Genomic DNA, 27,187 nt, shown 5'->3' with positions numbered 1-27,187 from the left:
ATAGCAAACAAAAGTAATAATTTATAATATGCAAAAGAAACTATCATTATTCAACATGAAACTTAATTAATGAGTCATCACATAACGGATGTGGAGTTAACGAATTGCAACACACAAGGAACGGTCTGCAAACTGCAATTAAAGTCATTTTAACAACCTTTCCCTCATGTAAACTGTAAAGACATGGTAAGAATACAGTTATCGAAACACCGTTACAAAGGGTCGTCTTGCGAAACGATGAAAGCGGCCTTTAGTCTTTACAACATTCGATACGTATTTGAGGAGACTTTACAAGGTGCAATTAGTTGAATATTATCTGATTCATTTGGGTCATACAGTAGCAAATTAAATATGTATTTAAGCATCCTCTATATTTAATATTATTTGTTCTTTCTCTGCCTGCTGACTATTACTACGAGAAAAAGTTTGAGCACATTTAAATTCATCTCTATAATATTATCTCCAGAGACAGATATCATAAAACTAGTCCTTTATGTTTTTTCTTTGTTATCACTAGAGCGCTGACCTTTTGGTTGCACACATTAAGTTTAAAAAAGGGCATCGTTGCCGGAAATATATTATATGTATTGCAAATCAAACCGTCGCAAGTGTAATTGACTTTTTTGTAGGTTCATCAACATTAATTAAATTCAAGCTAAAAAGATATAAGTATTACTATGTAAATTCGGTACACAATTATTGCACATACCAAGAACAGCTTATGTAGATAATGATATCTAGGAATTATTATTTGTTACTTTTTACCGACAATTAATCACTATACTTACATAATTTTTAACCTCTGGTAACGATTGCAAATAACCTTTATGATGATTAATTTTTCCAACGTACAATTACGCAAGAGTGGAAAGCCGAGGAAAAAACTCCGGTAAGTCCATTATTGTACTAGATGATCTATTGTTTCCTTAATACTCTATACTCTGGCAGTTGGCACGGAGCCACGGGTGACAAGTGACAATATAATGACATAGAGAAGTTCCCTGGCCTGCAACGTGACCAAGCAACGTGTTCACCCTAGCAGGTGCTTGACCGGTGTTTTTACACTCGTAGACAGCAAAAAGATATTCAAATAAGCCAGTAAAATGTGCGACGTAATGCTTTTTTGTTCATTTACACTTATCTGTGAACAAGGTGTACTTGATGTAAGGGTATTCACATTTAAATTATTGAAGACAGAAAAACCCTGCCCATTTCTGTTTGAGTTTAAAACATCTTCAAGATTCGAGACAGAAATTTTAAAGTTTTCAGCAACCTTTTCAACTAGATGTTTACCTACTTTTAATTAAAATTTCAATTATTGATTTAATGAAATTGATTTTCATTGGCATGACTTACACATACATTTTGTAATGAATAAAAAAATAAAGTTACTTCGTCACATCCGATCCATTCATGCACCCGAGCGTATTATGATTTCACATAGTGATTATTATTTGTGCGTTTGGTAATTGCTAGCCTTAACATTTGCCGGCTGATTGGTCTACAAATGCAACGTTTAAGAAACCAAACACGTTGGTAAGTTTAAACAAGATTTGCATCTACACGATTAAAACCTACTCTGCACAAAAATATTGTGATATCAAATCTAAAGAAAACATAAAAACGAAAATCTTAAAATATACTTAATATGGTAGAAGTCAAACTAAAAATACGTAAAAATTTTCGGTAATATGTGTTACATTTAAGAAACAAAGTAAATAAAAGTATTTGCGAAAGAATAACAATTCAGCTTTTTGTAGATGGTAAAATATAGTAAGATGTAAGTAAAGATCTTATGACTAAGGAAGCTAACGTCAATTTTAGTTCCTTTGTCACAATGCAATGTTTAGTTTGAAAACACCCGGCTAACTCATTTCTTATCAGTTATCATCCTTATTTAATACTTATTAACAAATGTAGACCGAACATTGAAAACAATGAAACCTTATCGGTAAAGTAGTAACGTCATATAAAAACCACAAGGTAGAAAGAAAATAATGCGGTCGACCGCATTAAGAGTCCAGTGTGGTTTCGAAAACAAATAAAAGTAATTAAAAAGAAATAAAAACAATAATATCATTAACGATTGTAAGTTAGAAAGTAGAAAATGAAAAGCATAAAGTGTGCAACAGTTAACTAAGTACATAAACGTTAACTCAATGACCATTGCTTAAAACTGTTGACCTCAGTTTACACAACAAACTCGTGGTTAATAATCGTAAACAGCCTTATTATATTCCGCTATATTTAATTGATAAATTAGATAAATAAAACTTAAAAAAATAAATATTTTATATATTGCGTAGGTTTTCATTGAAAAATAAGTACTTACAGCATTATTTATGCAGAATCAGTTAACAATAAACAACCAAGTAAACAAATAGTATGACTCACAACTATTAGTACTAGTAGAAAGAAACAACATTCATAATAAAAAATCGTATGACATGATTATCACGTAAAACCACAAGCTACCGATAAATAGCCAAAAGATAACGAGCCATTACGAAGTAAGGCTCGCTCGGGAGCTCAGGTAAAAGTGAAAATAACAACTGTAGAGGTAATTACATAGGTAGTGAATCAAAAGATAATCACTTCGCGCACAATAATAGTGAGGTGTGCTAAGGAAAACCCCACTGCACCGATCAATACAAGAAAATTACATACTAAGCATGTAGGATTAGAAATTACATCCGTTGATAATATTTTAGATAAACACATGTTTCTAATCTATCTAAAGTAGATAAATGTGTTTTAATAGAATCTGTGTTAAAATTATCATAAACAGCTTGGAAATTTCACGAATAAAAAAATTCACGAATAAAATTAAAGTGTTGCAATAAAAACTTATGTGACATAGTTTTATTTTAAGTATGAAAATGCTTACTAATAAAAGATGAGTAGCACAGGAATCAACAAGGCACTCGAATTGTCAAGATTATCCTGGAATAAACGATGCACTCCACTCTTAATCGGAAAGACTGTTGCCTTATTTATTTGGTAATTGAAGATAGCGTATTCCACGCTTCGATCACGCAGAAACAAACGACGTACACACGTGTTATCTGCGCTGAATAAAGTTTCGAACTAAATTGTACTCGCCGCTCGTCACTGACATCTGGCAGTGCGTGGCTCGTCACTCGTTGCTAGCTGGACGTGATGTATGCCACTCGCAAGTCACACAAAGCATGGAGCAACAAGTCGATCGCGCGGCATGGCGTGATGTCGCCTGATCGCGCGGAAAAGTGGAACATACATTCAATACCGTGAAATGTGAATACCTTGGGGCTACGAATAATAAAAACTAGTAACGGCATCATTTGTTTTGACTTTTGGCATTTAAATTTAGCGAGCTGCAAAACAAATATTGCAGACGGGTCACTAGACAGACGACTAGGTAGACATAACGATTGGACAATACAGGTGAACTCTAGGAAATTAATCACTGATATTATATTCATGTAGTGATTATGAAATCTTTACACAATAAGAATAAAAGTAATTGAAAAACTAACACATGAGAAGTTCAATCTTATCAAATTAAGATCCTTAAATATAAGAGAAATCAGAGAGTGACAGATTGGTGGTGGTGGTGGCCAAGTCTGGCGTGATAATGGAAATGGAAGATAATCTGAATCATTTAGAAGAAAATATAAAAATCATAAAAATTCACAATTAGACAAATCCGCTTGTTCCGAAACAAATCAATCTATTAGGGTCAGTCACAATTAGGTCAAGACCTCAAAAAGTCGTCACTCCTCGAGCATTTCTTGTAGGGGATACCTTATAAAAGGAGACGAATTCTTTCCATAAAAACAAGATTACTAAGGGTCTATACAGACGGACCGCATTTCAACTGCAATCCAACCGCAAATGCAGTTCAAGTGCAGTTTGAATGCAGTTGACACGACTGCAATAGAACTGCAAACCAAACGCGCAGTCGGATTGCATTTCAGTTGCAGTTGGCGTGCAGTCGTGTGAACTGCATACCGACTGCATCCATACTGCACCATCCCACCCGCCCGCAGTTCACACGACTGCACGCCAACTGCAACTGAACTGCAATCCGACTGCGCGTTTGGTTTGCAGTTCTATTGCAGTCGTGTCAACTGCACTTGAACTGCAATTTGCGGTTGGATTGCAGTTGAAATATGGTCCGTCTGTATAGACCCTATACCCTCATTATAATTGATAAGATTTAATTATTATTATTGAGGTCTGTAGTTGATGTTCATCAATATGAGCAAGAAGCATGTACAGAAGGAATGTCACGTACGCATATGGAAATATGCTGCCACTTCCACCCCCAGAGATCTTTGAATAAAATAAGCTGTATTTTAAGTTCCGCAAACACGATTGGGTTAGCAATATGGGTGTGTCCTGACGTAACATAACGTTTACGAGCCCGCCGCGGTGGCGCGATGTTCATTGCGTATTATTTAAGTCACACAAGGCCATTTAATATGTCCGAGTAGATAACAATAATATGAGACTATAATCCAATGCAATAGAGGCTACAATAGATGGTCGCGGAAGTAGTGAAAACAACAGCTTATCGCAGCAAACGCATTTTCAACTACGCATAAAATTGTTACGAGATTAAATTGGCAATGTGAAAAACAACATGTTTATTGTTATTGTATAGGTGTTTATCTAACAAGTAACACTTATGTCATGCAAGAGGAAGATATTATTGCAGATATGTAATATTATGTTGCGGCCAAGAGGTTAGCCATACTTAATTCTAAATTCCAGGCCTTTTGCATTCATTCAACATAAAGAAACGACTAAAAAGGACAGGAAAAGCAAAGGCAAAGTAGCTTAAAAATGGTGCGTTTTTGACCATAGATAGAATTCTGAAAGAATCAAAACAAGGTACAGAGAAGTTGCGGTAGTGCCTTTGGGCTAATGAAAAAGAAAGCATTTACATGCTTTCACAGACTAATAAGAGATACTTACTACGTATCTTGCTTTTGGGTCTATCAAAAGCAAGTCGAACTATTCTGATAATAATGATTTGTTCTATGAAGCAAACAGACACTCAAGTACTGGATAAGTGTACTTCATAAATCATAAGTGGATCAGAATCGATGATACCACCCGTCATGGGTAGTGAAGACTGAAGAGTCACCCGATTTCTTCTATTTGTAATGGGCGAAGCCCAACTAGCCCCTATCCCTCTATCCTAGATTCGTGGAAATCTATTGTTATCGCGGTCGAATGTGACCGCTTGGGAGTTGAAGCATAGGCCCATGAAGGAGCGCCACAATTGGTGAAAAACAACGAATGTTGAAAACGTAGTTCCCAAGCGGATGAATGAATTTTGATCCAGAATACTTCAGAGCGACATATATCGTTCAAATTATAGTTATTTATTTTGAAGCATGGCTCTATCAAGATTTAAGATAGAGCGAGACTAAACAAAACATTTTCCAATGAGACCGTGACCCGTATCATACCGTTTATAGCGGACGACGAGCGGTCACTAATCCACTGTAGGTCAAGCAGGTATAAGCTATTCATTTTTCAAGAAAAGACAAATTCCACAAAGGTTTTGGAACGAAGTTCCTTATCGCGCGATGCGAAAGGGGGCTAGACGGAAAAAGTTGTAACGTCACAACTCACAACACAAATTAAGTGTCGGCCGACACTTATTTAGTACCTGCGAAGTTGGGGCTCTAAGAAAAATGTATGTAGAACATCATTTTACAGTAAACAGATTAGTACACACAGATGCAATTCAATTTTGATTTCGGTTGACAGCTGGATTGTTTCTCTTTTCCGCTAGGTATATTAACTTTATGGGCCACCCACAACTTTATGATTTCGAAAAAGGGACCCTAGACATGATACCAATAGATACCATAGATACTAATAATGTCATATCACCGTCTGCATTCTGACCGCGATGCTAACATGAACCCGTCCGATCAATGATCTACTAAAAACAGGGTCCCCGGGTTCTAATATTAATGCCAGGTGTACGCTCGTTGGGAATAGTGACCTTAGAATTGTGCGCGGCTTATACATAATATACAAAAGTCTACTGGGCAAATAATAATGATGGAAGGTCTAATTTGACATTTTTAATTATGTTCACTTAGGGTCGGTTTCATCACTTTCTGGAAAAGTGCCGAATAGGCTATTCACAACTTTTTTGACAGATTCTCTATACTACATCTGTCATGCTATTTGGCACTTATCAGGAAGTGGTGAAACAGGCCCTTAATCTTGTCAAATTGGCTTATTTCCATGGACCAATGTGTTATGTGACTGAGTGACAAAATTTGTGAAAATACATATTCGTGTAGCGCGAAGCGCCATCTGTTATTACATTCCAAAACTGACAGACACGCTCTACAAAAGAGAAGTTGCCCAACAGAAGGTTTTTTTTTATTGGCTGAAGATAAATTGAATTAGCTGTCACCAAAACGCACGTGTTCCATACCATTATAGAACAAAAGTAGGCCAAAATTGTGTTTTTTGTATGGGAGCCCCCTTAAATTTTAATTTCATATACATTTTATTATTATTATTGAAGTACACATATAATTTCAGATTTCATATATTCCAAGTGTCTTATCTAATATCTTTGTTTTTCTTGATTTCCTTAAAGAAGGACCAGTTTGACTTTTTTATATATTATTTGTCTAAATAGCTCATATTTTATAGAACATTCTTGCACTACTTCTGTAATGAACCGGGAAGTGAATTATACTACGCTATACTGTATTCGGCGAAACATGGTGGTAGCGGTCATTGACTCACTGTCAAAAACTTGTCATTTTCTATACAAAGCCGAGATTGACAACATCTGACACTTCATAGTCAATCGCGGTTGATATAGATCTGCCGAACGGTGGCGTCCAGCGCCATACTGCACTTTGGCCAAAAATTGCCACTTCCACTATTTATAAATAGTGGAAATTGGCAATTTATGGCCTTCTAACTTCGATTTTGACGTGTATACCTCAATAAATCCTTAATAATTAACGTATCCTTAATAACTTTTTGTAAGAAGAACATGAAATATGTTTAATAAAAATAAAAGTTGAGTAGGTATATTGTATCATACTCAACTTTTATTTTAAGCTTTTTTTCTTTTTAAGAAAAATTTTTGGGCCCTTGGTTTTGGTGTCCCTTAAGGATGGCGACTCGGTGCCCCATGTGCATTGCACACATTGCACATATGGTAGCCCTTATACATAACAAGAATAAAATATCAATTATGTTATATTGTTTGTAATTACAGCACTACACCATAACAAAAATTACTTTCCTATTTCTTACACCCATTTACTTCCCTATTTCTTATTAAATCAATAATAAGAAATAGGGAAGTAAAAAACAGAAGTCCATTGTGACAATTTAAAGTAGTTGGAGATACAATACTTTATAATTTTATAAAAATTTAATGAAGAAAAACTGACCAATATTGATTCTAACAATGGTTATTTCAGTAAATCTCTGGGTTTTTAGATTATGGTGAATGGTTACAATGGATATTTCTAGAGATAGTGATAATATCTGTTGCCTGTGCCTGAGCTAGTGCGTTACAACTTACAACGAAATCACAACATAAAAGCTTATTGTAAAAACAATAAGAGCTCTGTTAGATCTGAATTTCTACTATAAATGCTAAAAATCATGCAGGAACAATGGCTTTCACCCCTTCGCTCTTGGTCTGAATTCGAGAACATGATGAATGTAAATACATATTTGACTTACCAGAAGTTCAGGTGTTGAATGTGTTAGTTTATTTAAATACTTAATTTAACACAATATTTTAATTTATAAAGTAATAACGTTAAATATTAAACTACCATTCAATGCCAAGCAAATCTAATTTTACAGGCTGCAGCTGAATTTTTTTGTGTAAGTTTGACAGTTGACAGTCGAGTAATGATATTGTCAAAAGTGACAACGACATTATATTTTTCAAAAGTTAATAGCATGCTCTGACGCTGGCAACTCCTAAATGGGGAGGCTTACGCCAAAAGAAGAAGAAGAAGAAGAAGATCAAATTCGTAAAGAATTTAAAATATATGGTCATGTGGGTCAAGTGTGCGCAGCGTGTAAGTGTGCGCATTGTAAATATCTCGAAAAATATACGACGCTAAGGAACGGCAACCCCCCTCTTCAATAACCCACAGCCTACCTAGCATACGCCAACGAGATATCTCACTCTCGAGATAATTAAATTTTGACATTATGAGACGAGTAGTTAATCGTCTCATAATGTCAAAATTTCGACATTATCTCGACCAAACTCTATAAAAATGTGTTATTTCGATGATAAATCTACGCGAGAAAAAATGTTTGTCATGCTAGGGTCAATAGATATGAAGAGACAAACCATCCAACATGTAGAGTGAGATATCTCGTTGGCGTATGCTAGGTGGACGCCCTACGAAGCGCTCGTGTCCCAACGACTGCGCGCGCGCCATTTTGGATTAACAGATAAATGAAGATTTTTGCTCAAATATTTACAATATTTTGTAATTTTTAATGCGTAATCTTTTGAAGTCATGTATTTTTTTTCTAAATAAGCTTTTTGCTATCGAGTGCAACATAATATCATGTTTGTTATTTGCCAGTGTTTAGGATATTATGATGATGCAGGAATTAACGATATTCGTATAACCCTGTTCCTATGCTTTGGGTTAAGTGTGCGCAGAAGCTTGGTCCCTTATGTGGCGAACAGTATTCTGAACCACCGACTGAAGATTGGATTGAATGAAGCTTTTGTGGAGTCTGGTGGCAAAAACAGTCCACCAGCTCCGCACACGACTTTTTTTTTGTATTAAGTACCTACAACGAAGTAAGAAAATGTATCTTAGTGAAAATTGTTCTCATAATATTTTGATTTAAGACGATTTTGTTGATTACTTTAAGTAACTATGAGTAGTTACAAATAAAAATTATAAAAGAATATTCTTTATGTTCTAAAATATATACATTTATTTTGTTGTTGCGTACACTTACCCAAAGTGCTGCGTACACATACCCCGATACTGGGATAAAAGTGCGCAAATGGAAGGGTTATGGTTTTCGAAAGTTTCTTAAAATATAACCTACTGAAAAAAACAATTGTTGTGTTTAAGTTGGTCACAAATAAACAGGCTTACAAATTAACACAGTTTTGTTTTATTGTACTAATAATATTTAAGTTTTTAAAGCATCAAAGTTTATATGCGCACACTTGACCCACAAGACTCTGTGTGTGTGTGTGTGTGTGTGTGTAATGCCACATAAATAAATAAATAAAGGCGTGTGAATACAGGAGTTTGGCTGGGAGGTGTTAATGCATCCGCCGTATAGTCCTGACCTTCAGATTTCCACCTGTTTCAATCGCTGCTGTAATATGAAAATCACTTCAAAGTTCAAACTACAAAGTACTTCAAAGTTCAAGAAAGAAAATATATTATTAGCTAGAGCTAAAGACCTTATAGATTATATGGATATAATCTATAAGGTCTTTATAATATTCCAATGAATAGGATAATAAAGTTATTATAACGATGTTTTAGCTAAAATTCACGGAAGAAATAGCCCTTTTTACCGATATTCACACCAAATGTCACAGGAATTGTGCATTTTGGTTTTGACAACATCTTAACTGCACTTGTGCAAGATAACGGATATTTAATGGCTAATATTTTACCCATAGACTTATAATATATACTGTTATAGGTTTATGATTTTACCAATAATGAATATCAAAAACCCAAATAACACAATTTGGGAAAAAATACCTAATAAAAAAACCACACCAACAATAAAATGTAGAAGAAGTTTGAAAGTGACATGCCCACCAAAACACTTTCAGTTGTCAAGTGTCAGTTTGACAAGTTTTTATTATGTCAGCGTGTTCCTAAACTATTACCAGTGTACTGGTCTAATCGCTTAGGCCAATGATCGCTTAGGTTTAAGATATTTTGATTTATGTCACACTTGACAGTACACTGATATCTTTTGGAAACACAACCATATGTAGTCAGTGATGCCAACCTGTAGATAATTTCAGATCGGTGAGGAACCAATAGAAAATCTAGAAGTGTCTATCCTTACGCCATCTAGTTAAGATTGTAATAATAAAATTAAAATTAAAAAATATTAATGAAAATCCCTCATTGACAGAATGTCGCAAAAAGCGATGGGTTTTTAATGTGTAATATTGGTAGGATACTAACCAATAAATATTCGTTATCGTGCACAAGTGTGGGAGAGTGATGTAATAACCAGAAACGTGCTCTTTTGTGTTCCCTCCAAAACTCCATCGAAAGTTTCACTAAAGCGTCCTATACACTGGACAGGCGATCGCTATCAATAAAAATATGTTCCTATTTGAAAGTCGCCATATTGGCGCTGATTGCTATGTGAAAGCAGTAGTGAGTGTACTTGGAACTACTATTTTGCAAATGGCGGTTGTAATTTTCTATGTAATTAGTTCATAGTACGCTCACCGCGGCGCTTCAAATCGGCACAAAAAATAGCTGTCATTTTGTACGGTATAGCCTGTCCAGTGTATTATAGAGGTCAGTGGTCCTATCACTTTACTGAATCGACCGACTTGACTTCTTGACTGTATTGACTTTATACTTAGACTTTGACTAGACTTTAGACCTGACTGACCTGACGATAATATAGAAAAAATTGTATTAAAGAATATTGTTTTCCCGCCATAATATTATACTCGGCACTGGCCATGGTTATAGCCGAAGTGCCATTATAAGAAAAAAAAAAAAAGAAGAATACAATTGACGATCACAGATGACAGAAGTGAATACTGGAAAAAAAGCGCGGGAACTTGCAAAAGGCGGACGCGGTATTTTTTCGGAAAATTTTAAAATTCTTTTTATCTTTAATTAGTTAATTAAATAGTGTAGTTTTAGTTTTATTTTTTCTTTCTTGTAGTTTATATTCATTTTATTTGGTAAGTTTTTATTTTATAACGTAGTTAATAAGAATATTATGGAGGAGCCCGACCCGGGGGGACCTGGTCCCCCCGTTGGTCTTTATATTACTGTATCTAATGATTCGAGCATGGATACTGACACCTCATGCTCAGTAAATACTAGAAAACGTCCAGCGATTCCTAGAAAGCGGTGCAAAAAGTGCCAGAAAAAAATTAAAAGGGACCCAAAAAAGGCTAATCCGAATATCAATTGCATGTGTCTTAGCGACACCGAAATCCACAATGTCCCTAAACAAGACGTTATTCCTGAAACTCAGACAAATATGAGTACAATTGAAAAAACCCAGGGCTTAGATTCACGGGTCGGTAGGATGCTGTATAAAGATACAGACTCTTCTCCTTATATTGTCCATATACAAAAGGTACCAAAGTCGCCTAATGATAACATAAATTTTCACCCCATAGTGTTTGGCCATTACTTGAAAACAAATAACATTAAAAATATTGTAGATGGTAGTATTAAGAAAATAGCCAGAAACCGATTATCTGTAGCCTTTTCTTCATATAATGAAGCCAATAGTTTTATAAGTAACCCTCAATTCAATTCAGAACAATTTAAATCTTTTATTCCATCATTTCAGGTAAGTAGAATAGGATTAGTTAGAGGCATACCTGCTGATTGGTCCGATGATGATGTTATAAATAATATTACTTTACCAATTGGATGTGGTGAAATACTAAAAATTAGGAGGTTAAAGAAAAAAACAATAGTAAATGGAACAGCTCAATTTAATAACACCGAATCTGTGGTAATAACATTTGACGGACAGACGCTACCAAAGAGAGTCTTCATGTGCTATAATGCACTTCCTGTAGACTTATATATATTCCCTACAATACAGTGCTTCAATTGCTGTAGATACGGACATGTCAAAAACCAATGTCGGTCAACACCTAGATGCTTTAGGTGTGGCCAAGGGCATGCTGGTGATAGTTGCTCAGTTGAAGAGGAGTCTATTTACTGTTGTATTTGCCACGGTTCGCACATTGCAACTGATAAAAAATGCCCAGAATTCCAACGCCAAAAATCAATTAAGGAGTCAATGGCTCACAATTGTCTATCCTACTCAGAAGCTTCTAAGTTGCATCCTCCCATTTCAAAATTATATTCTGACGTGTTAATATCATCTACTTCTTCATCATCATCACCTGTAAATACACAAAAATCATTTTTCAACAACAATAATAATAAACAGAATTTGAATTTAATGCAACGGTCATATAAAAAAACTGTTTTCAAACAACCAAAATTGCCACAGAAACAACAAAATGGGTATGACAGACAAACACATAATAACTTAATAAAAGATTATAATCCTCCATTAGGAGATAATGGATCTGCATATCCAGCTCCCGGTATTAACATGGATTCGATACAAGAAACAATTTTAGCATTAAACAAACTGATTACATCATTATCATCTTTATCACCGTCCAACGCTGCCATATTCACCACTGAATCACAAATTAATACCACTTCCAACAATGGACAACGTAGTCCAGTGGAATTGCCGCAGTGTGGTTAGTAAAAAACACGAAATTATTTTTTTAATTAATAAATACAAACCTATTGTTCTTTCCTTACAAGAGACATGGCTCAAGCCGGAATCACTTTTCAGGATTTCTGGCTACACTTGTCTCAGGGAAGACAGATCAGATGGGTATGGTGGTACAGCCATGCTCATCAAACACCATCAATCATTTCATCACATTCCTCTTCCATCACATCACTCTGATTTTTCAATCATTGCTGCATCTGTAAATAACATATGTTTTATTTCACTGTATATACCTCATCCTTCATATTGCATCTTCTCTGAAATAAAAAGTATTATTAGCCAATTACCACAACCAGTAGTAATTCTAGGAGACTTCAATGCACAGCATCAGTCATGGGGGAGTCACAAAGACAATCAATGGGGTTACGAAGTTTTAGATTTAATAGATTATAATAAACTGTGTATTCTCAATTCCGGCCAACCTACTCGGCGCACTGCTCCTCATGAAGGTTGTAGTGCACCAGATTTGTCAATATGTTCACCAAATCTATCATCTGTTTTTCATTGGAATTTGTTACAGTCAAGTCATGGAAGTGATCACTTTCCTATAATTCTATCATTTCCAGGTAAAGATAAAAGTAAATCGAATCAGTCTGAATCAATAAAGTATCATATTAACAATAATTCTAACTGGGATAAATTCCAAACTTCACTCAGGAATCAGTTATCTTTTCTTCCTCAAATATCATCAGAAAATGAGTCACTATGTGCTGAGGCTTTGACTGCAGCATTTATAAAAGCTGCTGATGAATCATTTCCAAAAAAAAATACTTCACGTCATCATACACCATCTCCACCTTGGTGGGATCAAGAATGCACAGTTGCCATTAAGAATAGGAAAGAGATTGAAAAACAATATAATACAAATCCAAACATAGCCAACTATCAGCTATATCTTGATTGCGTTAAGGATACTAAGAAATTATTCAGGAAAAAGAAGTTACTTAGTTGGAGAAATTTTTGCTTATCATTAAATCCAGGTATTCATCCTACTATAGTATGGAAAAACATAAGACGGTATAGATCCGCATTCACTACCCCATCTCATCCTATATCTGACTCTTTAGCTTCTGAGTTTCTAGATAATTTAGCTCCTCCCACTATTTCTATTGAACCTCCTCCTCCTTTACAAAATGTAAATTTTGAAGACCTAAATTCGCTTTTTACAATAGAAGAGTTAAAAGGGGTAGTACAAAACTTAAAAGATTCTTCTCCCGGATTAGATGGCATTCCATATTCTTTCTTTCAACATGCTGATGAGGAAATTTTACTATACTACCTTAAATTAATAAACCAAATTTTAATAACTGGTAATTTACCCACTTCATGGAGAAAACAAAAAGTTATTCCAGTACCAAAACCCAACAAACCCCCATCTTTGGCTACATCATATCGCCCCATTGTTCTATCCTCTGTTTTATTAAAGATTGCGGAACATTTAGCGAAAAACAGACTAGAATGGTTTGTAGAAAAACATAACCTCCTTTCGAATACACAGTTTGGATTCCGCAAAGGTAGAGGTACCATAGATAATATTGCCATATTAACCACAGATATACGCACAGCATTCACAGAAAATAAATCTGTTGTTGCATCTTTTTTGGATATAAATTCTGCTTATGATAATATTATTATAAGTATCCTAAAGGAAAAGCTAATTCAATTTGGTTTGCCTTTAATTTTAGTAAATTTCATTATTAATATTTTAATAGAAAGAATAATAATTTTAAATAACTCTTTGGAAACTAGAACTGTTCGAAAAGGCATTCCTCAGGGGTCAGTCTTAAGTCCACTACTTTACGATATATACACATCCGACTTAGAAAATTGTCTAGATTTAAGTATCATAAAATTACTTCAATATGCAGATGACAAGGCTATTTATGTAATCAATAGTTCGATAAATATTGCATGTAGAGATCTTATTAGCGCTTTGAAACAGTTAAAATCTTGGATGGACAAGCATGGCTTAGACTTGTCCATCAATAAAAGTTCCGTCGTCTTATTTACCCGTATGCGTATGCCTCCTCCTATTACTATTATTTATGATGGAGTGCCAATTCCCGTTAAAGACAAAGTCAAATTTTTAGGGCTATATTTAGATGGAAGATTAAATGGCAACGCACACATCGATTACATCTGTTCCAAATGTGAGCGGCTTCTAAATATGTTAAGGTGTTTATCTGGTGTCTGGTGGGGATCACATCCATTTACTATGAAATTAATTTATAATGCAATAATTAGGAGTGTCCTAGATTATGGCACTTTTCTTTTGGAGCCGTGTAGCGTAACTGGTTTACAAAAAATGGACAAAATACAAGCGAAAGCCTTGCGTATAATCTGCGGAGCTATGAAATCATCTCCAATAAACGCACTTCAGTTGGAATGTTGCGAACCTCCTCTTCAACTCCGTCGACAATATCTGGCGGATAAATATTTTGTTCGTTGTTATCAATTTAAAAATCATCCCTTAATTCCAAAACTTAGAACTTTATTTCAACTGTGTCATAGTAATAATAAATACTGGCATCATAAATCTCATCCCTTACTTCTTACTAGTTATCGTAAATTCTTAGTAATTGGCGCCCCCACTTTTCGTTCTCAAACTTTTCCATTATTTGATTCAGTATATGAAGCTCTAACGCTTGTGCCAGATATTAGACTTGACATTGGCATTAAAAAAACAGATACATTTTTTGCTAACAATATATTTAAGTACATCACGAAAAACAATTGGCAGGGTTACCACCACATGTATACAGATGCATCTAAGGATACTACAGATAGTTGTGTTGGAGTTGGTGTCTACCATTTACAATATAATATTGTACAAAAAGTAAAGTTTCCGCCTGAAACATCTGTTTTTACAGGAGAGTGTTACGGCCTTTTTAAGGCTGTTGAGTATATTTTACTTGGCAGGCTTAAAGAGACACTAATATTTACAGATTCTTTAAGCTCTCTTCAATCCCTGATTAAATTTCCTTTTAAATCAAAAAATTGTTATCCAATTATTGTCCAAATTAGAAACCTTCTATATCAATGTAAACTTCAAGGCTTTTCAATAACATTTATATGGATACCGAGCCATTGCGGAATTGTTGGCAATGAAATTGCCGACAAATTGGCAAAAGAGGCTGTTTTCAGTGGTGATTTGTTCCCTTTTAATAATTATGCGCATGATTTGGCTGCTCTGGCACGGAGTTCCCTATTGAAATCTTGGAATAAGTTGTGGGCCTTGAGTAGCCAAACAAAAGCTATACAGTATCGTAAAATTCAACCAGAGATCCCTACTAAGCCCTGGTTTTCTAAAATATTCCTCTCTAAAAATATAACAACATCAATTATTCGGATGAGACTGGGTCATATGTGCATCCCAACGCATCTTAGGAGAATTGGCGTTAAAGATGATGATTTATGTGACTGTGGAGAAGTAGGTGACTTAAACCACATTATCCTATCGTGTTCCCTCCATGATCATTCCCAACTGTATAATAAACTATCTTTAATCCCTATTCCATTTCCTACTTCTGTAAATATACTACTTGCTTCCAATGATAAATATGTATATAATTGTATATCTAATTACTTAACATTAAATAATATTAATATTTAGAATAAGTTATATGTCATTTAGTTTATTGTAGAATTTAATTATTTACCTCACTGTTTTAATTAACTTTCTTCCAAATTCCGTTTCCTTTTATTCCTTCCGCCGTTCCTTACCTTTTTACCCTGTCTGTGGCACAATACGCATCCTTTGTGTCAAGTTGCCAAAATAGAAAAAAAAAAAAAAAAAAAGTGAATACTGAATAGTGATCAGTCGTAAATTTTTATTATCAATTTTACTTGTTCTCATCGAAATAACATATTATTACAAACGATCGAAAGTAATTTAAAAATAGCAGCTATGAAGTAAATTTTAAGCACTGTATAACTGTCTAAAAATCAAGAATTTTTCACAAATATGGTAAGCAAAATATTACTCTAATTTTGTTAAAACTGTTTACCATTAATTTCACTGAATGTTTTACTTTGTTCGTAGAGTTATCAAGATGAATATGTGGGGTCTTTCCCCAAGGTTTTTAGTTATGGACCATTTGAACAGAATGGGGACAACGATACTAGTTCTCTACAAGAGGACCCAAAACCTCGAATTCTTTTAATGGGATTAAGAAGGTAAGGCGTAACTTATTAATATTTCTAACACATAGGTCATTCTAACTGAATACGATCACATTCGTTCTGTTTTAGCCACATTGCCGAAGATTCTTAAAATGTATTTGTGAAAACTGTTATTTTCAGATCTGGAAAATCATCAATTCAAAAAGTTGTTTTTCATAAAATGTCCCCAAACGAGACGTTGTTCCTGGAATCTACAAACAAAATAGTCAAAGATGATATAAACAACAGTAGTTTTGTACAATTTCAAATATGGGACTTTCCTGGACAAATAGATTTCTTTGACCCAGCATTTGATTCAGAGTCAGTCTTTGGTGGCTGTGGTGCTCTGGTTTTTGTTATTGATGCTCAGGTATTATTATTTTAAGTAACTGCCAAAAAGTAAGATGCTATAATTCTGTTGTATTTATTTTCTTCATCATAAACATATTATTAGACTTGGTATAAATATATAAATTCAATTTCCATTAAATAATGACTTCTATGGCTGGTTTTATCGCTAAGCATTTCGGCAGCGCCGTTGGAGCGCGAGTGTTCGAAGCTGTAACAGACGAACGGCGCTGCTCAAACATGCGACTTTGGAACTACTACCGCCATGAATCTTCGAACGCGCGGCGCTCCAACGGCGCTGCCGAAACGCTTAGGCTGGTTTTATCGTTAAGTGTTTCGGCAGCGCCGTTGGAGCGCCGCGCGTTCGAAGATGTATGGGGGTTGTAGTAGCGTTTTAAAGTCATGCGCTTGAGCGGCGCCGTTCGTCCAAACATTTGGGCTGGTTTTATAGTTATGCGTTTCGCAGCGCCGTTGGAGCGCGCGCGTTCAAAGCTGTAACAAACGTATGGACGAAAGGCGCTGCTCAAGCGCGCGACTTAGAAACGCAACTACTACCCCCATACATCTTCGAACGCGCGGCGCTCCAACGGCGCTGCCGAAACGCTTAACTATAAAACCAGCCTAACAGTTTCAAACGCGCGCGCTCCAACGGCGCTGCGAAACGCTTAGCGATAAAACCAGCCTATAGCTTTAAAAGAAGCTGTTTAGCTAGCTGTTTTAAATACATTTTTCAGGATGATTACCAAGAAGCATTGGAGAAACTGTTGCTAACTGTCACAAAGGCATATAGAGTAAACAGCAACATTAAGTTTGAAGTTTTCATTCATAAGGTAACAAAACCCATACTTATATTGTAAATATGAAAATGTGTATCTATCTGCCTGCTTGGGCGTAGCCAGGATTCTATATATGGCATAGGTCTTTGTGGGGCGGGGAGTGTGGCAGATTAAGAAAATCCTTAACTTCGATTCTCACAAAAGGTGAGGTAAAAATTAAAAACAAAATATGTGCGAGGGAACTGGGATTGAATGAGTCCCCTTTCACCCCGCAACTCTCTTTGCTCCATGTTTAGGTATGAAACTCGTGAGCATTAGCGACCGATCGCTTTATTAGGGGACGGACAGCTGCGCCCCCTGCCCCCCCGTATCTCGGTACGCCCATGTCTGTCTGTCACCTACTTGCACTGCTAAACTGTTTTGGATTATACATTTTGGTATGGATGTACATTGTACATACTCCTGGAATTATTCGATAGTTTTTTCTAGAAGCAATGCAATGAAGTTGTTAATTTTTAAAGCCTTTGGTATCTTTGTAGGTTGATGGTTTGAATGATGATTACAAAATGGAATCACAAAGAGACATACATCATCGAGCGCGAGAGGACCTAGCAGACAACAGCCTGGACCATGTGCATGTATCTTTCCATCTCACATCTATCTATGACCACTCAATATTCGAAGCCTTCAGCAAAGTAGTGCAAAAACTTATACCACAGCTGCCCACGTTGGAAAATTTGCTTAACATATTGATATCTGTAAGTTTTTTCTATGTTTTATCCATTCCATGCCATCAGCAGGGCTAAAATGGTCACTTATCATCTTTCTATGGTAGCCATCTAAAGCACGCTGTTAATTTAAATGACACATTAACTTGTGCAACTCCTTAAACAAAACAAAATATCGAAATGGAAGCATTCCATGCCAGTTAATATTAATGTATCACTAAAAAGGATGTATATTTTTTTCTTTTAAGAACTCTGGAATTGAGAAGGCTTTCCTCTTTGATGTGGTGTCGAAAATTTACATAGCAACAGACAGTTCTCCGGTTGATATGCAAAGTTACGAGCTATGCTGTGATATGATAGATGTGGTTATTGATATTTCCGGTATATATGGGTAAGTTTGTCTGGAGTTCCTTTACTGGCTCAGTAATAATAGGCAGGGCATGCTGATTAGTGATTAGCCAGTATACTGGTATAGTATAGGAACACATCCTATATAATATTGGCACACTATTTTTCACCAGTTAGGCCCAGCAATTATATTCAATAACGCACACGTCTGCGGTGCGCGTCGTGTGCGTTACTGCATATAATTGCATATCTATGCAATCTTCTATTTCCACGGACTAAAAAGTGCATCACGGATAGTCTGTCGTCTGCGCTGCGCCTTATATGTCCTATAATTGTGAATATGTGTAGAAGTGTTTTTACGTGGGGGAGCCATGCTTCGGCACGAATGGGCCGGCTCGACCGGAGAAATACCACGTTCTCACAGAAAACCGGCGTGAAACAGCGCTAGCGCTGTGTTTCGCCGAGTGAGTGAGTTTACCGGAGGCCCAATCCCCTAACCTATTCCCTTCCCATCCCATCCCTACCCTCCCCTATTACCCTATTCCCTCTTAAAAGGCCAGCAACGCACCTGCAGCTCTTCTGATGCTGCGAGTGTCCATGGGCGACGGAAGGTGACCCGTTTGCTCGTTTGCCCCCTTATTTCATTACAAAAAAAAAGTGGCTTGCACTAAATAACGAAGGAGCTGATTTTGAGGAAACTTTGTAACTTACGCATAAGATAAACATACTAAAATAGAAATATGTTAAGTCCTATTTTGTTACAAACTTGATTATGAAAGAATGACAATGTTTTTAGGATGGTGGACGAAACTGATATCAATACTTTTAACAGTCAGAGCTCAAGTTTGATCAAACTAAACAATGGCACTGTACTATATTTGAGAGAAGTTAACAAGTTTTTGGCTCTTGTATGCATCCTCCGAGAAGAAAATTTCCAAAAACAAGGTATTGTAAAATTTATATATAATTGTTTGCACATACTTAAATTATTATTTTTGGCGCAAGATTGTAAAATATGCTTATGCTTAAAGGTATTAAATATATAAACATTTCTAAGTTAAGATAAATAATTTTATCTTTAGATATATCTTTCTTAAAAGCCTAGTAAACGAATGATTCTGCTTTGAAAAGTCGAAAGCAGAAATTTTGACTTTGGTACCTTGTTTAGACTAGTTAGGAGAAAAACATACAAAAAGTCCTGACCCGAGGTGAGCTCGATGGGGGCAAAGAAGGTCCCGTTTTTTGGTTTTTTGCTTACTCATTATAAACGGTGCTTTGTACGAAATTCTCTTGTACTACATAATAAAAGCTAATTAAATTCTCTACAACTTTGTCCTTTACACTTTGTATCTATATCCAATCATTGCCTCGCTATGAGGTTCTAAAATTGGCCGAGTGTGTTTTTTACGGTTTCGTACCCAAAGGGTAAAAACGAGACCCTATACTCCCTCGAGCTCACCTCGGAGGGGTCAGGACTTTTAGTATGTTTATCTCCTAACTACTCTAAACAAAGTACCAAAGTTAAAATTTCTGCTTTCGACTTTTCCAAGCAGACCCCCATTTTGGGCATTCATTTACTAGGCTATAAATAGTTTTCCGCAAATGTAATATAACTTTAAATAAAACTATGATAGCCCATTGTAAATCACCATAGCGATAGACCTAAAAGAAATGCAATAAAAACCAACTGATTTAATATGTTTTTAATAATTCATTTAAGTTAAACCGCAATTCAAAGTTACCCAAAATGACTGTACCTACATAAAAGTTTTTATATTACAGGTGTGATAGATTACAACTTCCTATGCTTTCGCGACGCGATAACCCAGGTATTTGAATTAAGAAACAAATCTCAATGCGCTATCAAGACTCGGGCAGACATGGAATACTTACACAACGGAATCCAGGCAGCGGACAAATCTAATGAGCACCTGCAAGTACCTTAGCACAATCATATTTAAACTGTAGAACTATATATATCATAATTCATAATAATATATATAACTTACAATATAATACTGTATTTGTAATGTGAAAAGGAAAAATATATTTTTCATTTTATTATAAAATACTTCCCTCTTGTTATCAATATGCGTAAAATATATTATTTTTATTAAACTGTATATTATTTATTATAGTTAATAAGCAATCTTAGTCATATTATTCTCTACCCTAGTGGTACTCAACCTTTTTTGTATATGGGCCACAAACACGCCTCAGGGCCGCAGAATGAGAATAGCTGCTCTAGTCAGTACTAAATTAAGCTTCGTGCTTCATTCAATTCAGTCTGCATTACTTGATGATTGAAACTGCAGTTATGTCAGCCAAGGCTGGATTTATATGTACATATATTGTAAGTATATGTGACGATTTATTAAAACTATGGTCGAAATTCGACCTTAGTTTTAACGACATGACACTATAGACAGGACTACAGTTGTACATCGTAGTGTCATCCCTTGCCTTGCCACTTTTTAATTTCTTCACTTTCTTGACAGACTATAACTATATTTTGTAAAGAAATATTGACTCATATTTTTTTCAACTCTTGTCTCTGGGACTCAGCTGATCTCAGACTGGCCGTGTAAGCATCAATGTGAAATAGTATGTAAGAGGGATATTAGATTATCATATATATTGGATCCGAGATCATTGAGTCAATGATATTGGATAATGTAATATAGACATATGATTCATTTCTTCCTTGATCATAGATTTTTGACATTTGCTGAGAGATTGGATCCAATACGGTCATAGAAATAGGTGTTACCAGTTATTTAATATAAAAAAGAGTTTTTAATTTCTTGTTCGTTAATACGTTTCAAATAATGTAATGTAATGGCAATCTGGTTTACTTGCAATCATTTTTAGGATGCTGTTCCGAGGGTTGCGAACACGTTGCAGCAGGGAGACGGCTTTTTTGCGCATGATAGCGTGAAAGCCATCAGTACGGGCCTCCGCAAACATCCCTGATGCGCTACAGCGCCACTGCAATCGCAACAGCATCCTAAAGGCGTTGTTATACTCCACGCGCAGAACGTTGTAGGCTCGACTCGTGTATGACACCCACAGGCCGCTCGTATAAAAAGACTGACAGAACGCCTTAAATAGAGTTATTTTGACGTCTGCAGTGGAGCGAGCAAACCTGCGCGCGAGCATGTTACTCCTCACCGCCAACGCTCTGCGCTCTCTATGTCGCTGTCATCTCGTAAGTCACTGGTTACAATGTGACCGAGATACTTAAAGTTATCGACGACTTTAAGAGCCACCCCATTAAGAAGGACTGGAGGCACACGCCTGGGCTGTTGTTTCGGTGCCTTGAATATGAGTATTTCACTCTTATTTGAGTTATACTTCAGGCCGTGCGCCTCCGCGTATCTCTCACAAATCGACAGGAGTTCTCTAAGTCCGCTTATCGAGGGACTGAGCAGAACCATGTCGTCCGCGTAGCTTATGTTGTTGACACACACTCCGTCTATGTGGCAGCCGACATGAGTGCTGCTCAGTTCCTCGATAAGCTGATTTACATAAAGGTTGAACAGTAATGGGGAGCTCAACCCCCCCTGCCTCAAGCCACAGTTCATTATATACTCATCCGACAGTGTACCGACCCATCTCACTTTTGTCTGGTGAGCATACCAGTATTTGAAGAGGGCGGTGTACTGATCCGGCACACCCGAGCCCCTTAACTTGTTCCACAGGATATCGTAGGCAACCAGGTCAAAAGCCCTCGACAAGTCAAGGAAGCACGCGTATACCGGCGTCCTCCTCGCGGTGTAATACTTGACAGCGTGTTTTAGGCAAAAAATGGCACTCTCAGTTGATACTCCTGCCCTAAAGCCCAACTGAGCATCGCTGACCTCGATATACTCGGCAAGGAAACCATTCAACACACTGTCAAGCACCTTCGCCGTGGTAGTAGCGAGAGATATGGGCCGGTAATTGTTCATATCGGATGTGTCACCCGTTTTGTTTTTCACTACAGGCACTACTAGTGTACGCATAAGTGGTTCGGGCAGGTAGGTGTGGCCTATGCACAGAGTGAAAAACAGAGACAGCACTCGCGGCAAATGAACCCCCGCATACTTAAAATGTTCAATACTGAGACCATCATGACCCGGGGATTTTCCCCGTTGCATTTTGGAGATGATTCTGGACACTAATTTTGCTGGTATTTTAGTGTTCTGATTATTCATCATGGTCTCAGAGCGCACAGAGAAGTGCACCCTGAAAGCGTCCGCTACCTGCTTGTGGTCAGTAACACCGCCAACGCACACGGGGAGGCTGGGCTTAACATTCATTTTATTTGTCGTTTTCCAAAAGTTCTTAAAGTCTTTTTATTTTATTAGGATATTCATTTTAATTTGTTCCTGCCTGTTCTGACACCACCTCAATTTGTCCTTGAAACGTCTTCTAGCCTCAACCATCTCGCTATGCATACTGCCACTTGGAGGTCGACCGGCCAATACCCATAGCTGAAACTTAAGCCGAGCCTCACCGTGCAGGTCGGCGACGTACCTATTCCACCCTGGGGCCTTAGCCAAGATGAATTCTTGATCGCTTCGTTATAGAATCGTCAACCAAAAATGTATGGAAATGACATAAGCGTTCGTTATCATGAGTCTCTTGTCGTAATCGTGTACACCATTGGTAGCCAAATTACAAGTTGGACGAAAGCGATATCACTGTTCATCTTCTTTATTGCGATAAAGAAGTGCCCCTTAGCTTTTTGTATAGAAAGTCCTAGACAACACACACAAATGCCACTAATCGCTAGCGTTTTCGTATCTTTTCTTTTTCGTCACAAACGATTGTTAAAAAGGCGGTGTTATCGCGTTGAAGAACAAAATGGCGTGCATTCGACAGCTGTAAATTGTGTGTGGCTGCCGATCAATGGTTCTTACTTCTTGTTAAAAACATACTCAAGTACTAATTAATATGCATGCATTACGCTTGCTGTGGACCGCGCACCACCACACCATATCGGACAGGCGCAGGAGGAGGCTTTTGCTAAGACGGCAATTAGAGAGAATAGAAGACATGCCGGAACTTCTATTCACACAAAATTTCCGTCTTGACAAAGCCTCCTACACAAGTTTGTGTATGGATTTGCGCAGGGCAAATATTTTAAAGGGAACCAACGAAATACCTCTCCAAATTAAGGTAAGAAAAAGAAAATGTACTTAAGTAATTTTACTATAGGTATTGTAATTCAAATGTTGGTCTTGAGTTCTATATTCAAGTTCGGAGTTTCAGTTTTATGCAAGTTCCCAAGTGTCAAAATCCATTTAAACAGCTCTAAAACAGTTTCAGATTTTATCAAAATCGGTCTAGTGGTCAGTTTTGTGTATGGTCGGACTCCATTTATTTTATGATTTGTCCCACAACTTTTAAATCTGAGGCTAACTAAATGTGCAGTATTGTGAATTATAATAGTGAAATACAAACAAACTAGCTTTTCAAGACTTTTGATATTGATTTTTCTTTACAGTTACATGGATCTGATAAAATCTGTCATCCATGCTGGCAAAAAATTGACCGAGCTGCTACTTGTTCCACTGAAGTAAGACATCCCAACAATAACCAACCCAGTATAATCTTGCCAATGTACACTAGAGCTTCAGGTTCTCAACAGTTTTGTTTTTATCCTGATTGTCATTCAACCCAAAGACTGGCTGCTCCTAAGTGGCTGAGAATAAAATTATTCACTGATTATTTTTATGTACCACAAAACTGTAGGATTTGTTCCTTCCATTTATATAATGATAATTGGGAGGTACTTAGTAATATACAGCAACCGATTCATAGTTTTAATGCAGAACACATTCAGGACTTCGCTGCGCTCATATTATGACTATTTTATGGTCTTTAGGCTGGGCAAGGCATCAAGATCATATTGATCCCCCTGCCCAGTTTCTTGATCAAGTATTACTTACTTATGAAACAGTAATAAAATATTTATTAAAAATATGTTGTTTTATTTGATTATTTACCTTTTCCAATAACACATAGAAATCTAAATATAAAGTCTGATACAAAACTAGGTTTATATTCTGCTTTTTACAAAGACAAATGACGGGAAGTATATGTTATTTCCGCAGGTGCTGATGGTACTAATCTAGGACCGCCTACATCGGCGGGCCTCCCCGTGGATGTAGATGGTCTTGGATTAGTAGGCTCTATTATATTATATTGTATGTCTTCCGTCGACATCATCTGTGGTGATTGTGGTGATTGTGGTGATGGTGGTGGGAGTATTCTGCAAAAAAATAAACAGTGTATGAAAGTATTATAAAAGATAAATAGTTTCATTGGGTTTAATTGTATTGATAAAATTAGTCAAAAACACATACCATTTACAAAAATTTGCTCTATGTTGGCTGGCTCTGCCTGGACGTCTACAGGTCTTTCAATGAGATTAATGTTCTGGAAAAAAATACATGAAAAAGTTTTATCAATGAAAATATTTTCATACATTGACCATACATAATATAATATTATCCATTTAAAGTAATTTATTATAGAAACAAATTAATATTTTAATCACTTACGGTAAAACCCAGCTCTTGGACAGCCTCTTGGCCTTGGACACCCAGTAGGCCCATGATAGCCAGCACTCTGAGATCAAGTGCCGACAGCGACTGACCATCATGTGGCCCACCGCCTGTGCCATTGGCAGCTAGGCGGATTCTAAGCCCCTTCTTCTTAGTTTTTGACTTTAGATCCGCCCAAACCTATGAAAAATGAAATACATGTTTTTTTTAAATTATAACTTTGAAAAACATTTATTTCTCTCTTATCAAGAAGTAGTATATAGAGTAAGAAATTCTTTATTTGTATTAACTTAAAACCAATCTAAAACTTAAGAAACAATTCTTCTTTAATAAAAGATTAAAGATTAATATTATGACTAAATATATTATAATATTATTAAGTAAATAATGTATTCTGATGAAAAAAAATTATCATGAAAGTCTGTGATGAAATAAAAATTACAATTATTAAGTACATGGAATTGAGTTTGTTTTTTTAAAAAGCTTTGTAATACCTAGCCCCCAGCTACATTTAAGGTACAAAGCTTTAATCAAGATTTCAAATTAAGTACTTGGTTTCTAAATTTGTTTTAAAATACCTACTTTGAAATAAAACCTTGCAAATTAACAATTGAATTACTTTCACTGTAGTGAAAAAAAGCAGCATGTATACTGCTTTGTAACTGATTTATTTGCAATGTAAAAAATACTAAGGATTCTAGTATTATGAAGGAATTTATACAAATTATTATTGGTTCATATTATCAAACATTTACCTACTTACAAATGATCAAATGTATAAAATATATTTTACCAAATGAATACTTACATACCTTCTCATTGAAATAAAATACTTACTTAATCTTGCTTAAAATCTACTTATAACATTTTAAAAACCTATATTTAAAACTTACTTTTTTCCACTTTTTGGTTGTTTTTGTTGAGCCATTGCCTATGGCATTAAGGCTATGGGTCAGGGTGTCCCATAGCCTTTCAGATCGAAGGCGCCCTTGGGCACCACCAACGGGCCTGGATAAATCTCCATTACTGCAATACATTTAATAGAATAAAGGTTTTCAGTATTTAAGCAACAAATATTATGAACTACTAACTAGTATCATCTAATATGCATCACATTCCTACACATGATAATAATATTAAGTTCATGGTTTGCCCATTGCACAGGGATCATGCCTCAGGGTTAGTCTGAAGGAACTAGACTGAAATCACAAACCTTTTATTATCTCTTAATACCTCATGCCATTAGCTTGATCCTTTCGTAAGTGTACAATTGAATACCTATTGATACATAGTAAGTTTTATCACTACCACTAAACCATTTAAGCAAAATATGAAAATATAAGTTTTCAACATCATCGTAGGCATCAATGTAGTAACTACAACTGTGAAATTTACTTACGTCTCCATGTATTCTGTTAAATATATATACTGTTCGTTACTTGTTTTGCACGTTCATTTTAATTTCTATCGAAAATAAATTAACAAGAAGAAAAAACACGAAAAAGTTCTCGTTCACATTGGAATAAATTCGCGGTCTGAGTTGGCGGCATAACAAACTCATTTCAAAGTTATTTTACCTCTGAGTTATGGCGAAAGTGATCCTAAAATCCTTGTCATAAAGTCTATAGCCGAGACCATAGTCGTGTTCGTTTCGTTTTTCAATGCACATTGCGCATGCGCAAAGTTAAAAATAAGTGTCAGTGTGTCATGTTTTAAAATACCATTCAATTTCTGT

General features: G+C 36.0%; 3 protein-coding genes across 6 annotated transcripts in view; 1 reads left to right on the top strand and 2 right to left on the bottom strand.

Annotated features, from left to right (window-relative positions):
• The window catches only part of LOC121730110 (phosphatidate phosphatase LPIN2), a 33,561-nt gene extending 25,735 nt beyond the window's left edge, over positions 1-7,826 (bottom strand). For 3 of the 4 annotated variants that reach the window (XM_042118961.1, XM_042118963.1, XM_042118964.1), the window contains exon 1: positions 2,888-3,107. The gene's annotated coding sequence lies outside the window, so the exon portion shown is untranslated. Of the gene's footprint in view, positions 1-2,887; positions 3,108-7,728 lie in introns of those variants that run through there. The other variant, XM_042118962.1, reaches the window with a different exon arrangement.
• An 8,522-nt stretch (positions 7,827-16,348) lies between these two features.
• On the top strand, positions 16,349-20,989 carry LOC121730585 (ras-related GTP-binding protein C). The gene is made up of 8 exons (XM_042119693.1): positions 16,349-16,504; positions 16,580-16,713; positions 16,840-17,068; positions 17,781-17,876; positions 18,362-18,580; positions 18,799-18,941; positions 19,695-19,843; positions 20,681-20,989. The coding sequence occupies exons 1-8, from the start codon at positions 16,502-16,504 to the stop codon at positions 20,842-20,844; spliced, it is 1,137 nt and encodes a 378-aa protein (XP_041975627.1). The 5' UTR covers positions 16,349-16,501; the 3' UTR covers positions 20,845-20,989.
• A 4,096-nt stretch (positions 20,990-25,085) lies between these two features.
• Positions 25,086-26,942, bottom strand: LOC121730685. Its single transcript, XM_042119825.1, has 4 exons — positions 26,852-26,942; positions 26,346-26,478; positions 25,450-25,632; positions 25,086-25,157 (listed from the first exon to the last, which is right to left on the bottom strand). The coding sequence occupies exons 1-4, from the start codon at positions 26,857-26,859 to the stop codon at positions 25,086-25,088; spliced, it is 396 nt and encodes a 131-aa protein (XP_041975759.1). The 5' UTR covers positions 26,860-26,942.
• Positions 26,943-27,187: the final 245 nt, after the last annotated feature.

The sequence above is a fragment of the Aricia agestis genome, chromosome 9 (genome assembly GCF_905147365.1).
Source record: "Aricia agestis chromosome 9, ilAriAges1.1, whole genome shotgun sequence".
Lineage (NCBI taxonomy): Eukaryota > Metazoa > Arthropoda > Insecta > Lepidoptera > Lycaenidae > Aricia > Aricia agestis.
The sequence above is the reverse complement of the archived record's forward strand: the minus strand, read 5'-3'. Positions and strand labels throughout refer to the sequence as shown.

What these genes read in the sequence shown, in the direction of transcription:
- LOC121730685 (XM_042119825.1), bottom strand. An exon ending in CAACCAAAAAGTGGAAAAAA is followed by an intron (nt 25,633 to 26,345) that starts GTAAGTTTTAAA and finishes CATTTTTCATAG; the next exon opens with GTTTGGGCGGATCTAAAGTC. An exon ending in TCCAAGAGCTGGGTTTTACC is followed by an intron (nt 25,158 to 25,449) that starts GTAAGTGATTAA and finishes ATTTTTTTGCAG; the next exon opens with AATACTCCCACCACCATCAC.
- LOC121730585 (XM_042119693.1), top strand. An exon ending in TTTTTGTTATTGATGCTCAG is followed by an intron (nt 17,069 to 17,780) that starts GTATTATTATTT and finishes TACATTTTTCAG; the next exon opens with GATGATTACCAAGAAGCATT. An exon ending in TGCTTAACATATTGATATCT is followed by an intron (nt 18,581 to 18,798) that starts GTAAGTTTTTTC and finishes TTTTCTTTTAAG; the next exon opens with AACTCTGGAATTGAGAAGGC.